Below are 15,889 nucleotides of genomic sequence, written 5' to 3'. Positions count from 1 at the left end.
ATCGAACAGGAAAGTTTACAAAATATCTGTGGAACTGAAGCAGATAAAAGTCAGTCAAACCAGTGACAGGCACAACTCCCATAAGAAGAACGTCAGAATCTTTAAAAGCAAATAGTATATCTGTGATTTATACAATTACTCAATAAAAAACCATACTCAAGGGATCAACGCAAAAGTTAAAAGAAGTACCGAATGAAAATAATCCAGCAACAGTTATGACAGAAGAACACATCTTATAAGGAGACAGAACAAGTTGTAGAAAGAAGAACAAGAACACAAGTTCAGGCAGTGGGAATACCAACTGACTGTATATGGCAGTCAACTTGCAAAAACAAACCACGACCAAAGGGCCAGGGTTGTTGGTGGGATCAGAGGTTGTTTCACAAGAGAAAGTGCTTAGCAAAGGGATTCAACAAACAGAAGAACAGGTATGTGAAATCATAACACGTATAGTCACAATACTGCAGGATTAAAGACATTAACTGAGCCTAACACTTCAAATATAGAGACCAATAGCTCAGAGGAAAGTAGATAGACACAGACAACTCACTTTTCTACTAATTAACATACGTTGCATTAGAAATAATGTTTTTACAATTACAGCGTTTATCTAACATTCAACACGTCGATATTCTATGTGTATCAGAACACCGGTGAACCCAAATTCAAGTAAACATATTTGTTCCCAAGGATATGTTGTGGTGCAAACATAATGTGTAGAAGACAGAGAAAAAATGATGAGGCTGGAATTTTTTTCAAATAAGGAGTAAAATTTTCCAAAATTCATTTATGTACATATTGCTCATAATGGTTGCAAACAGAACACAGCATGTGGTTCTCAATGGAGAGACGTCTACAGACGTTAAAGTGACCTCTGACGTGCCACTGGGGAGTGTTATGGGACCATTGCTTTTCGCAATATATATAAATGACCTAGTAGATAGTGTCGGATGTTCCATGCGGCTTTTCGCGGATGATGCTATGGTACACAGAGAAGTTGCAGCATTAGAAAATTGCAACGAAATGCAGGAAGATCTGCAGCGGATAGGCACTTGGTGCAGGGAGTGGCAACTGACCCTTAACATAGAGAAATGTAATGCATTGCGAATACATAGCAATAAGGATCCTTTATTGTATGATTATATGATAGCGGAACACACTGGTAGCAGTTACTTCTGTAAAATATCTGGGAGATGCGTACGGATCGATTTGAAGTGGAATGATCATATAAAATTAACTGTTGGTAAGGCGGGTGCCAGGTTCAGATTCATTGGGAGAGTCCTTAGAAAATGTAGTCCATCAACAAAGGAGGTGGCTTACAAAACACTCGTTCGACCTATACTTGAGTATTGCTCATCAGTGTTGGATCCGTACCAAGTCGGGTTGGCAGAGGAGATAGAGAAGATCCAAAGAAGAGCGGCGCGTTTCGTCACAGGGTTATTTGGTAAACGTGATAGCGTTACGGAGATGTTTAGCAAACTCAAGTGGCAGACTCTGCAAGAGAGGCGCTCCACATCGCGGTGTAGCTTGCTGTCCAGGTATCGAGAGGGTGCATTTCTGGATGAGGTATCGCATATATTGATTCCCCCTACTTATACCTCCCGAGGAGGAATGTAAAATTAGAGAGATTCGAGCGCGCACGGAGGCTTTCCGGCAGTCGTTCTTCCCGCGAACCATACACGACTGGTACAGGAAAGGGAGGTAATGACTGTGGCACGTAAAGTGTGTATAGGTCCATAGATGGATATGTAAGTTTTTTATTGAAAAATGTGTGTCAATAGTTATAAAAAGTTTAGGTGATTAAGTCGAGAATAGTTATCTGTGGTGATTTTAACGTAGAAATGGTAAACACAGGGGTACAAGTCACAAGGACACTTCTGAATATGCTAAGATCGTTGGACCAATGTTGAGTAAATAACTGTGCTATATGTAAGAATGCCTGCATAAACGATATTATGGTGAATTTACACAGGGAAGACACTACAGTCAGACTTGCAGGAGGAGGTCTGGCAGATGACGAGCCTTTACTGCTCACACTCTGTAAGAGACAACCAATTAAAATCGAAGAACCTAAAGTGCTACTCATAAGAGGGCAAAAGGAAGAGTACATAAGAGTTTATGTTTACAGACAGCAAATTGGGACTTTTTATATAATTGTCAACTGAGGGAAGGGGAGCGGAAATGGCTTTTGATAACTTTTTTGAAGAAATATACAGATTTATGGTATTCTTCTTCACCAGTAACAAATGTCATATATCCAAGTGCACCGAAATGTAACAGGCTGCTGGTTTTATGAAGAACTCGAGGAAATCAGAGAAAACACGCTCATGCTGTTCCCAAAGGACACAGCAGAGAGAAAACATTACGGCTCCTATATGAAAAGCAAAAAATTCTACAAAGCTAAGTTCCTTACTACAAAAAACTGGCAGGAGAAAACTAAATTGAAAGGGCTCCCAGTAAATGAATATTAAAGAATTCTTTGAGATGCCTGAGGAGGATATTAGCATTTATAGTTTGTTGTATTATTATGTTCTGTGGTTATGTCTTGTATAATTATGTCCTCTGTACTCTATCCAGTTATTATGCACATGGTTTATACTGTACTATACATACTGTAACTTATTGAGACTAGCTCTTAGAAATTTGTCTGTAATGCTCTTTGTTAATGATACTAGGCGATCATCAGAACCTCAACTGCTAAAATATGTCAGGCCCTTGAGGCGTTGTGCGTGTTCCAGTCGGTTGTATGGAATTAGTACGTGAGATGGGTTAATATAAAAACGCGATGGAATGGAAGCAAGGATTTGTGATATTTGGACAACCCTATGACCACACCGCTAATAACATTTTCAGATTTGTTAGTGCACTGGCACGGAAGGTCCAAAGTATCTGCAAGGAATGGTGTACAACTCACTGCCATGTGACGTGGAGTAAGACCAATGGCTGTAAAAAGTTCCTAATCTAAAGGTACTGGAAATTAATGTCACTCCTTCTCATTGTTAATCTGTCCAAAACCAACCATGTGTTGCTGCTATCAGTGATTGGAAGTCCATCTCCACCAGTCTTCGAGCTAACTTTGCGACGAGAACTGCTTACATTGGACATCTAAAGTCGAATAACTTGCAGTAGCCAATTGCTCACATCTGCACGTTTTCATTGGGCTAAACAATACAGAACCTGGACAGTAGCTTTCTGGAGGCGTGTCGCGTGGTCCGACGCATTTGTTGCCTCTATCCAAATAACAAACTGCACAGATGGCCCTACGAAGCGTTTAATCTACAGCCTGCTGGGGGGCATGGTTCACTTTGGAGGTGTTTCTATGATGCTTTCCAGAGTGGGGAGAGGGGCGGTCAGAGGAGTTCGTACCATGACTTTTGCCCGTTTATTCTGGTTATAGTGAACACGAACCACAATGTTTATTTAAATATACTCGGTGACCAAGTGTTGTTTCTTCTTCTACATCTCCCTGATGAGACTCTGTGGACACTTCCAAGATGACAACAGCCGTGTTCACAGACTACACATAAACTTTTGTGGTTTGGCAAACACTTAAGGCATTATCTGCACCTCGAGTAGCCCACTAAATCATCCGATCTTACTCCCGCAGAGAAATCGTGATTGGATTCAGTGGGTGAAATATACAAGGAGCGTTCAGTAACTAGTGCAACACATTTTTTCTGAAATCAGGTTGGTTTTATCCATGCTTCCAATACGCATTATTACCAACTCTTTTCGCTAGAAAACCCTATTTTTCAACATAGCCTCCGTTCAGTGTGACGGCCTTAAGCCACCTTACTGGAACGGGCCATATGCCCACATGGTACCATCCTACTGTTCAATGCTTCATCAATAATCTCCCCATCATCCACGTACTGCTGCCCGTGGAGTACATCCTTCAGTGGTCCATACAGATGGAAGTTGGACGGTGCCAGTATTGGGCTGTTGGGTGGATGAGGTATCACGTTCCAATGAAGTTCTGTGAGCTCCTCTCGGGTGCGCAAACTTCTGTGAGACTTCGCGTTGTCATGGAGAAGGAGAGCTTTATTTGCATTTTTGTGGCGACGAACATGCTGAAGTCGTTCCTTCCATTCCCTGAGGCTAGCACGATACATTACAGGGTTGATCGTTGCACCATAAAGGATGGTATCAAACAGCATAACCCCTCAAGAGCCGCAGAGGACGGTCGCCATGGCTTCACCGGCTGAGGGTATAGCTTCGAATTTTTTCTTCGAAGGAGAGGTGACGTGACACCACTTCATGGATTCCAATTTTGTTTCCGGTTTGAAGTGATGAACCCATGTTTCATCATCTGTGATTTTCGACAAAAAACAATCACCATCATCCTCGTAATTGTTCAATCAATTTTGCGCAGATGGTCCTTCGATGCTCTTTATGGTTTTCCGTTAGGCGGCGAGAAACCCAGCAGGCGTACAGCTCTCAGTACCACAACTGGAAAATGAGTGCGTCAGAAGCGCAAACAGAGACGTCCAGTTAAGAAACGAGGTGTTTGATTATGATCCGTCGAGCACTTCACGAGAGACTGTCCGCACGTTCCAAAATTGGAGGAGTCACAGCCGGCACGCGGGAGATCTGGCAGGTTTGCGCGACCTTGTTGCGATGATGACACACACCTTGCCCAGTGGCTCATCATGCTATTGTTCACTGCCAGGTCTCCGTAGACCTCCTGAAAGCGTCTATGAATATCTGCGATGCTCTGGTTTTAATCCAAAAGAAACTCTATGACAGCTATCTGCTATCTGCGAAAAAATGTGTTGCATAACTTATTGAACGGCCCTCGTAACGATCGACATTCACGCAGTTTGGTACCTCTACGGGATATAAACGTCTGTGCTTAGCTTCAGCTGGATATGGCATACTGAGAAAACTGGTGATCCTTCTTACTTGCCGAATTTAGACCTTTATCAAGGCCAGAGATGGTGTTACACAGTAATAGATGTACGTCTCCTGAGGATGACTAATTTTTTGTGTGTTGTACATACTACGACCCGTTCCTTTCCATGCAGTTAAAAACATTTTCATTGAGAGGGCGGGCTGTTTGAGATTTAGATCGTAATTAAGCTCAGTTCATTTCATCCAAAACCCAGAGGGCACGGAGTGGAACAAAGGGTTTTCCAGTTCGTAGCATTTGGGAGAGGATTTCCAGTTCTAGAATTTGCTTGCACCAAATAACGTTCCCGAACATTTTCATGGGAACCGGGAGACTGGAACTCTTTTTAATTTGTTTCTAAGAAAATATGTCAGAGATAAAAACGTGAATGCTTAGTGTATGTCTCTTAGAGCATATAAAGGGGTAAAGTCAGTAAAGTGTTCGACAAGTACAGTGGTGGATTTGTGCCTGATTCATGGACGGAGCTTGAATACATTTGTGTGAATTTCAATTAGCATAATTTTACGTTCAATTTTATCATGTACCGAGTGTGTAGGAATGTTTCTAGATATCACTCCGAGAAAATTAACATTTTTAACAACATTTTGGATATATTAGCTGTCATTATTGAAATTTCTTCCGTGTTTTTGTGACGTCCTTACATGAGCTAAATAAACGTCTGAGCACTCGTTTTGCCCTAAATAATACAGATTTAATGTTTAGAGAGTGTCGATATCATAAGACACATAGCAAGAGATTATGAATGAAAACACACACAACGCCGATGTAATATTCTACAATATTTACTACTTATTTAAGAAACCGTTTTTCGACTGTTACCCCTTCATCAAGTACAAAGATAAATATGTGGTGCAGTGAACTTTTTGTAAGATCAAAGATTTTAAACAAGTGCATCAACAGAGTACGAGAGAACTGTTAATGTTAGATCTAGGAGTAAAACGAGAGGAATTATTTCATTGCAAATGCGACGTAAGATTATTCAACTAAGATAAAATACGTGACACTTCGACTAATGAACTACATAACAAATAACAATTGGTATTATGAGAAAATAAATTGAACATTAATCTTTGGTGACTTGTTCCAATGATGTGGCTGAACAAAATAATCTTTTCTTTACGAAGCCCTAAATTAAAAGCAGATAATATATACTAGTGAGCTGAAGCACGTAAGCGAAGCCGCTACGATTATACAGTGACTTTTTTAAAGGATAAGAGAAATTATAGTGCTGAGATAAAGGAAACAATGGGGCACGTGATTAAGGGGGTAATTTACAACATGGCCTGGATGGGATTATGAGTAATATCTGCAGTTGGGCGGTGAGTAAGGGAACTATGTATAGTCATTCACTACTGACAATGAAGCAGATGGACATATGATAATTAATATCCATTATATCAAGGTAGTTCATCTTCATTCCATTATGAATGTGGTGTATACTTCATTCTGCACCTTCTAACTACGTCCTCGTTTATGCGGGTGGTCTGCAAAAATAAAGTCTCCTTTTCTAAGTTCCAACTTCTATGGTGTTCTTTCAAGAGGGTGCTTATTGCCCTGCCCGACTGGCCTGTACAGAATTTGACACAATTACAAGTGATTTTGTATATTCCAACTCTTTTCCAAGGATGGAGCGCTGTCTTCATCATTGAGTAAAAAGTGTAGAGCACTTTTGTTCATATAAAATAGTGTTTTAAATTTCCTGAATTTAAGCTTTCTGGTTAGATTCAGTGAGACTTTTCCCAAACATGGAATTGTGCACCATTCATTGCAACCATGAGGTGGTGGGTCGAGAACAAGGTAAAGAAGAGAGTGTACCTGTTGTTACTGCTTTTTGTGCATTATGGACTCCACTAAGGTAGGAGGGTAGGCATTTGTCTGGCTGAATTTAATTCCACTTGGAAGTTGTCTTTGATTATGGGGGGTTGACGTTAGGCGATGTATATTGAGGGAAAGACAGTATGTTTATGGATCACTATGTGTTGAGAATTGAAGGCATTACACTGTCTGTGGTGTCAGGTTTCGTATAAATCTTGAAAGTATGAATATGATCACCTATGTCTATGGTTAGTTTAAAATGATTTATGCATTTATCTCAAAAATCCATTGCGAATTTTTTGCTGTGGTGTTTAGCATTTAGCTACTTGAGGAATTTTTGAAGTTGTCTGGTATGTCCATAAGCACAAAACATCAACATACCTAAACCAGTATACAACCTTGGAATAGTGTAACTCATTTAGGCAAAGATGAGGAAGCAAATCGACCGCATCCTTGTAAAAAAAAAAAAAATCTATCCCGAAATTCATCTGAACGATTCTAGGAAATCATGTGAAACTTACACGTCTGGTCTACCACAATAGGTTATTCATTTTGCGACCACAGGTACTCCCATCGACTTCAAAAATATTCCATCAAGTCATTTAGAAGCTTTGTAAGTTACCTTTTTCGTAGACAAATTGTACTTTCTCAGTATCTTAATAATAGTCTGAAATGTGCCAATTCCATTACCTGTGGATATATGTGGTCCTTCTATTTCATATGCTCAGGACTAGGTAATCCTCACTGACTGCTCAATTCCATTCACAAAGTCCATGGAACCGAGCCAGAAGCAGAAATGTTGTGCAGCTATGTCACGCCAGCATAGATAACTTCCTTAGATTTATGATCATCATGGACCTCTGCCGAATGTATCACTATGATTCCGAGACAGGAGAAATGCCAGCCGTGGAAATATGTGGATTCATCACCACCTAAAATGGCAAAGATCTAACCATCGTCGGAGAAGTTGATGCTGAGTGTTCTTTGGAACTGTCATGCTGTGGTGCTAACAGATTATGCTTGTGAGAGGCTTTCAGTACAGGAGCATATCACTGAAATCTCCTGACGAGATTCCGGAAGACTGCCAAGACGAAGCATCGCAGGAAGCTGTCCAAGTGGGTCTTTCCGCTCCACAATAGTGCCTCAGCTAGTTCTCCGTAGTACACAGTGACGAACGTTGTTTCCCTTAGTTATCAAATTTCGTCTCACCCCAGCATTCTCCAGATAAATCACACGGTGATTGCTTCCTTTTTCCTTGAAGTTTCAGGATTCCAGCCGTATGACATCGACGATATTTCGGCTGACAACCATTCAGCCATCTTCAGGGGAGTATTTGGCACTGGTGACCGCTAGATCACGTCGCTGACTTCGTACCAATATTGTTCCATCTATGACGCGCAGGAGCAGGCGAAATAGTGACACTACATGTGAGCTCTCTGTCGGAATGCGAGCTTGCACAGCTAAAATGCAGATGTCAACTAAATAAAATTAGCTGTCGCTAGACGTGTCACTAGTCATAAAATGTTTCCTTCATGCAGACATTAAAGAAATCACTGGCTCCCAAGACTTATCCAGTTGAAAGCCGACACCATTATTAAGAAGATATTCCGCCTACCTTATTTACACCGATTCCTTAATAACTGAATTCCAAAAGAACCTAGTCGAGGCCAAACTTTCCGCGACAGAATAATCCATGGAATATTCTGTGGAGATACAATGCTCGGGAATGGCTGACTTACTGGGCTGCGAAAGGCGAGTGTGGCGATGATGTTGAACACACCTCTGACGCATGTGCTTTATGTCTGACCAAAGTAGATTTTGTCACATTGGCGACGTATTCCATAGATTCCAGCCCTCCGCAATCCCAGATTGTCCTTTGCCGATCCGAGAAAAATCTTTTTAGGTGGTCAGAAGATTTCTTGTGCTTTCCTCGGTTCGGTTCGGCGAAGGACGATCTGTGATTCCGGAGGGCTGGAATGTACAGAATACCTCGCCAGTGTAGCAAATCCTACATTTGTCAGCCAACGAGCACAGTGTGTGAAAGGTGCGTTGAACATGATCGCCACGGTCACATCTCTGCTACTAGTGTAGTAGTTCTAGAAGAGACGAACTCAATGACATTTCACTTGTCAAACTCCGATTACTAGTTTCGAAATAAGTACAGTTTTATACACAGGATTTATGTTTTGAACATGAAAAGGGTTGCTATCTAATTGGAAGATCATGTTGGGTTACGGAACTTTTGCTTCAGGCAGATGGGGCGTTCCAGACTGGCGGAGCTGCGACAGTCTACTTACAACGTGGAATAGTGGGAAAAGGTTTAATTTCAAACTGACGCTTGTCTGTATGTAGTTGGACAAACACACCAGCCAAAATCAGGAATGGCCTGCACGGACACCAGTACATTTCTTTTTGGGGGCATATCTGCTCTGAAGAGCCAAAGAAACTGGTACACCTGCCTAATATCTTGTAGGGCCCCCTTAAGCACGCAGACATGCCGCAACACGATGTGGCATGGACTCGACTAATGTCTGCAGTAGTGCTGGAGGGAATTGACACCATGAATCCTGCAGGGCTGTCCATATATCCGTAAGAGCACGAGGGGATGGAGACATCTTCTGAACAGCATGTTGCAAGACATCCTAGATATTCTCAATAATATTCATGTCTTGGGAGTTTGGTGGCCAGTTAAAATTTTTAAAGTAAGAATCGTGGTCCTGGAGCCACTCTGCAGCAATTCTGGACTGTGGGGTGTTGCATTGTCCTGCTAAATTGCCCAAGTCCGCCGGAATGCACAATGGACTTGAATGGATGCAGGCGATCAGACATGATGCTTGCATACGTGTCACCTATCAGAGTCGTATCCAGACGTGTCAGGGTCCTTTATACTCCAATTGAAAACGTCCCACACCTTTACACACCTTTACAGAGACTCCAAAACTTGTTCAAATGACTCTGAGCACTATGCGACTTAACTTCTGAGGTCATCGGTCCCCTAGGACTTAGAACTACTTAAACCTAACTAACCTAACGACATCACACACATCCATTCCCGAGGCAGGATTCGAACCTGCGACCATAGCGACAGAGTCTCCACCAGCTTGAGGATCCCCCTGCTGACATGCAGGGTCCGTGGATTCACGAGGTTGTCTCCATACCAGTAGATATCCATCCCCTCGATGCAATTTGAAACGAGGCTCGTCCGACCAGTCATCAACAGCCCAATGTCGGTGTTGACGGGCCCAGGCGAGGCGTAAAGCTTTGTGTCGTGCAGTAGTCAATGGTACACAAGTGGGCCTTCGGCTCCGAAAACCCATATCGTTGATGTTTAGTTGAATGGTTCGCATGCTGACACTTGTTGATGGCCCAGCATTGAAATCTGCAGCAATTTGCGGAAGGATCGTTCTTCTGTCACCTTGAGCGATTCTCTTCAGTTGTCATTGGTACCATTGTTGCAGGATCTTTTTCCAGGCCCAGTGATGTCGGAGATTTGATGTTTTATCGGATTCCTGATATTCGTGGTACACTCGTGAAATGGTCGTATGGGGAAATCTCCACTTTATCGCTACCTCGGAGATTCTGTGTCCCATCGCTCAAGCGCCGACTATAACATCACTTTCGAACGGACTTAAATCTTGATAACCTGCCATTGTAGCAGCAGTAACCGATCTGACAACTGCTCCAGACACTTGTTGTCTTATATAGACGCTTCCGACCACAGCGCCGTATTCTGCCTGTTTACATATATCTGTATTTGAATGTGCATGCCTATATCAGTTTCTTTGGCGCTTCGGTGTTAATACTTCTGTTTATGTCACCCAGCCAACCAACCCAGATGACTTCAAACTTTGCATCGAGCACGCTTATCTTTCCGTTATACCAGCAACTTTATGTACAGAATACACCGAAAACTTTCAACATTTCGAGATTCCTGACTAAAATTGACAGAACTGATTTGTGCACAGTTGCTTTATAAATGTCAGCTACTCGATAGAAAAAATAACGTTCTACTTCAAAAATTATAGCTTGTTGCTGTAACTCTCTGGAAATTGATACATATAGTAAAAGTGGATGTGTGTGATTTAGTAAAAGTGTGTGTGTGTGTGTGTGTGTGTGTGTGTGTGTGTGTGTTTGGGTATGTACCTTCCCCATGTCCTCCTAAACCAGTGGACTGATTGCAACGAAACTTGGGACATATATTCATTGTCATACGCATGTACTTTACTGTCATGCAACACCCAACTATCAAAGGCGTGGGGGTGGGGAGGAAAAAGAAGCGTAGGCCACGGCGCCTGAATTTGCAGACTTTATTCACCCAGTACTTGTGAGTGACAGGACTTAGCTACTTCCTACAAACTTTACACATAATTTCAAACCTTTGCAAACTTTTTACTCGCTGACAACTGCCACAAAATGATGAAAGAAAAAAAGTTTATCGCTCTCTATTTTTCCTCTGTTAGTGCATGAAGTTATAATTTCAGTAAAAAAACTGCCATATCATGCATGGCGTTGAAATTTATTACTTCTTTGTTACCCACTCTACTCGCAACGAATTTCGTAGACAGTATCCACATCTGTCGCTCAATGTACCTACAAAATTATATCAGTATACGACATACGAGGGCTATTCGGAAAGTGAGGAACGATTGGTCGCGAAAAAAAAAACCCTGCGAAAATATGACGAGGCTTTTCACAGACCTTTTGGGCAGTGTCTCTAGTATGTCCGTTGATCGCATCAAGACGCTCTTTTCAGTTGCGAGCGCACTGTGAGCGAGTAAAGGTGCCTAGAACAACAATGTCTCTCGCCAAGTGGGAGGGCCCGCTGAGAGGCTTCGCCTTAATGAATGCAGCCCACCTAACACAACTGCCACGCACTTCATTCTTCATGGCAATTCTCAGCCGCATCCTGCAGGGGCAGTGAAGACGCTCCTGCAGCGTTTTAGGTGGAAAGTGTTCGATCACTCACAACACAGCCCTAATTGATCGTCCTGAGTATCATCTCTGTTCACATGAAACGCTGGATATGAAGAGAACACTTGGGAGCAGGCTACGCGCTATAGACCAGTGTAGAGAATCATCGGAAAGCACAGGCGGCTGCCTTCTATGACAATGGTGTTGGTAATTTTGTATAACGCTTCGACAAATGTCTAAGTCGGAGCGGCGACTATGTAGAGAAGTGCCTGGAAGGTGTAGCTAAAACTACAAAGAAAACAGTTTTGATTTTCACTGTGGTTTCCATTTCGCGAATGATCGTTCCTTACTTTCCGAACAACCCTCGCATATTTCAGGAAATATGACGCCATAAACATTAAGCACATGGCTAGACGCTGTGTGGAACGGGCGAGGACCCACAACTATAAATAAACACCTGGACAACGACAGCTTTCTCTGCTAGTAACTAAATAAACTACGTTCATAACGCTGCAGGAAGAGTAAATATTCATTTTACTTATTATTTTGTAAGTTACAGAGAAAGACACCGTACCTCAAACACTCCGTAATTTGTGAAATACAGGGTGTCCGAAAAGTCTTTCCCTGATCACATAACTTGATAACTCAGGCTAGAAGTAAGATACAAATATGAAACTGGTGTCTAATTGTTCACAAACTATCAAAGTTCTTTTCACACATCAGTAAACTTCCACATGAGCACCCTTGGTAGCACGTAGCACATATACGCGATATTCAATTTCCGTCCACACATTAGCCAACATCACTGGAGGGATCGATTCAACGACTGTGGTTATCTGTTGCCGCAGAGTTTCAAGATCTGGTAAACGTGTTCGGTAGACCTCGTCCTTGACGAAACCCCATAAAAAGAAGTGTAATGGGGTTATGTCAGGAGAGCGTGGAGACCAAACCGTTGGCCCATCACGACCAATCCATCGCCCAGGAAAGGCCATATCGGGATAGGCATGGACGTCCAGACCCCAATGAGGCGATGCACCGTCTTGCTGAAACAAGACATCGGGTTGATACTTAAGCAGCTGAGGAACAGCATACAGTTGAAACATGTCCAGATACACTGCAGATTTGATGGTAGCCTCAGCGAAGAACAATGGCCCGATAATTCGATCGTGCAACAGCACACACCAAACGTTCACTTTTGGATTGCCTCTGGTGCACTCCATGACCTCGCCAGGGGGTTGTGAACCCCAAATGCGCACATTATGGCGATTCACTACTCCACTGACAAAAATGGTCGCTTCGTTGGAAAACGCAATTCATCTGAGATAACCATCATCGTCCTCGCCAGGGGGTTGTGAACCCCAAATGCGCACATTATGGCGATTCACTACTCCACTGACAAAAATGGTCGCTTCGTCGGAAAACGCAGTTCATCTGAGATAACCATCATCGTCCTCAATACGTGATAGCATTTCGACTGCAAAGTCATATCGACGTGTACTGTCATTGGGCAACAAGGCCTGAACGATTTGCACTTTGTATGCACGAAACAATACACGTTTGTGTAAAATATCATGGAGAGACCTTTGTGGCATCTGATATTCACGTGAGGCCCTGCGCACCGATTTCTTCGGACTTCGCAGAAAAGACTGCCTTACAGCTTCCACCCTGTCTGCTGAGGTTCTTGGTCGACCAGACCTCAGAAGGTCAGCAACCGATCCTGTGCTCTTGAACTTCTCATTCAAGGCTTTAATGCTCTTGACATCAGGTGGATTCCTTCCTAATGTTGTCTAGAAGTGCCTCTGCACTGTGGTTGGTGATCGTGTCTCATGGTACCACAGGACACACTGACCTCCTGATTGGTTAACATGGCTTCTTCGGCACTGCGCCTCGTCCACTACTTACGTACTGCGAACCTAAAACAGAGAAAAATTATGTAATCAGAGAAAGACTTTTCGGATACCCCGTTGAAATACGTTGTATAAACTACACAATGTCTTGATGTGTCTGTTGCAAGGTGGATGCTTCTCGAAACGAGCTGTGGTTCCTGACGAATGTGTACCCGGTGCTGCTGCTGGGCCGTATCAACACGACGGAGTACAACTACCACGTTTTCACTGGCGCGGTAGACGATGTGGTGAGGGACACGCCCTGCGAGCCTGCGCGTGACGCCACGGGCAGCGGACACTGGCGGCGCTACCAGGCGGAAGCCGCGTCCCCCGTGTCTCCCAGCCTCGTCATGGAGGCGGCGGGGCCGCAGTAACGTCAGCTGGCGACGACGCTGCTCCAACAGGTGGTCGCCAACTGCATCCACCTGTGTCCGCCAGCCTCGTCGTGGAGGCGACGCGACCCCAGTAACGACGGCAGGGGAGCTCCAACAGGTGTTCGGCAACGCTGTGTCTCCCAGACTCATCATGGAGCCTGTAGCATAGGCTCCCTCCAACTGTGCCCCAAAGGGTGGCCAGCAACACGTGGTCGGAGCCAGTGACGAAGAGTGCATACTAGAGGGTGATTTTTATTAACATTTAAATACACACAAAGCGACGTATGTGGTCCTGAGAGAACTAATTTAATTACAGGCACATGGGGCTGCAAATTTCGGGAAAAACCACAAAAGTGGACGACAAATACTGAACATGTGACTTCACCAAGTGACGTACCTCGCAGCAGCTGGTCTTATCGATCCTGCTCTCACTGGCAGGGGGCAGTGCTACACATCGCTCCGCTAGACTGCTCTGTTTTCGTAAATGTAAACCGATTCATCGTAGTCTTGTACCGCGAGCACTATCCTATCATCTAATAATGCAAGAACGAAAGCAGAGTAGACTAACGGAGTGATGAAATGCACAGCCCCTACCGATGAAGGAAGGATCGACAAGTCCAAGGGCTGCACGTGCGGCGGCATACGTCACATGGTAAATTTAAATGTTGTGTGACTAGGGCCTCCCGTCGGGTAGACCGTTTGCCGGGTGCAAGTCTCGATTTGTCGCCGCTTCGGCGACTTGTACGTCGATGGGGATGAAATGATGATGATGAAGGCAACGCAACACCCAGTCACTGAGAGGCGAAAATCTCCGACCCAGCCGGGAATGGGACTCTGGCCCTTAGGATTCAAATTCTGTTGCGTTAACCACTCAGCTACAGGGGTGGACTACGTCACCTGGTGATATCTCTTGTTCAACACTTGTCATCAACGTTTGGGGTGTTTCCTGACGTTTGTGGCCCCGTGTGTCTTAGCGTCATCTACATCGCTGCTGTGGTTTTTAAGCGTTAATAACAATCACACTGCGTATAAACACATTGGACTGGACTGTCAGTCAGACACAATGACAAGCATGTAATGCTACAAACACACGGCAGACAAGCGTGTGAACGACTGATCAAGCCTCCTTACAGTGCCTTAAATCTGGTGTTTAGCCTGATCAGAGTTTACAAGGTTAAATCGATCCTTCTCTTTCTGCTGGACAGAAATTAAGAGAAAAAATTTTGGTTCTTCTACAGTATTAGTCTGTGGTGGCCTCCTAAGCCAAAACCAATTAGCTAAATAAATAGATTCTATAGGACATCCACAGTGTTATGCTTTCCATTCATACTCTCTCCAATGGTAAGTAACTGTTGAAACCATGTGTTTTTGGTTGTGCCCTTCTGATTGTAGATTGGCAGAAAGCTACTTAGCTATGAACGGCAGTGAGGAAATACAACTGTTGTCTTGTGACAGCCAGAGCGAGAGCACCAGCAGCAGCGAGTACTGTTTGTATAAAGCGTTTATTTTGCATTTTGTTTACGACCTTCCACTAAGGAAGGGATTCTATTTGTGTTTATCTGCTCTGCATAGTAACTAACAGTTCTTGATAAAACTTTACGTAGTTTTCGTGTTAGATTTCTTAGTGTTTTCTTGATCGTTTAGAACAGAAAGCGCCCTAAAACCGTCTTTTGTTTGTTTCGCGGCCGTTAGCCACTAGTCACTTGAATCAGCAGTTGTCTTGTGACAGCCAGAGCGAGAGCACCAGCAGCAGCGAGTACTCTTTGTATAAAGCGTTTATTTTGCATTTTGTTTACGACCTTCCACTAAGGAAGGGATTCTATTTGTGTTTATCTGCTCTGCATAGTAACTAACAGTTCTTGATAAAACTTTACGTAGTTTTCGTGTTAGATTTCTTAGTGTTTTCTTGATCGTTTAGAACAGAAAGCGCCCTAAAACCGTCTTTTGTTTGTTTCGCGGCCGTTAGCCACTAGTCACTTGAATCAGCAGTTGTC

General features: G+C 43.4%; 1 protein-coding gene across 1 annotated transcript in view; it reads left to right on the top strand.

Moving 5' to 3' along the window:
• LOC124712389 (L-dopachrome tautomerase yellow-f2-like) overlaps positions 1-15,097 on the top strand; it is a 128,182-nt gene extending 113,085 nt beyond the window's left edge. The window contains exon 6 of the mRNA XM_047242684.1: positions 13,650-15,097. Coding sequence (XP_047098640.1) covers positions 13,650-13,895 — 246 coding nt within the window. The 3' untranslated portion in view covers positions 13,896-15,097. The remainder of the gene's footprint in view (positions 1-13,649) is intronic.
• The last annotated feature ends 792 nt before the right edge of the window (positions 15,098-15,889 follow it).

This window comes from Schistocerca piceifrons, chromosome 8 (assembly GCF_021461385.2).
Source record: "Schistocerca piceifrons isolate TAMUIC-IGC-003096 chromosome 8, iqSchPice1.1, whole genome shotgun sequence".
Classification (NCBI taxonomy): Eukaryota; Metazoa; Arthropoda; class Insecta; order Orthoptera; family Acrididae; genus Schistocerca; species Schistocerca piceifrons.
Note: the sequence above shows the minus strand (reverse complement) of the source record. Positions and strands in the feature narration are given on the sequence as shown.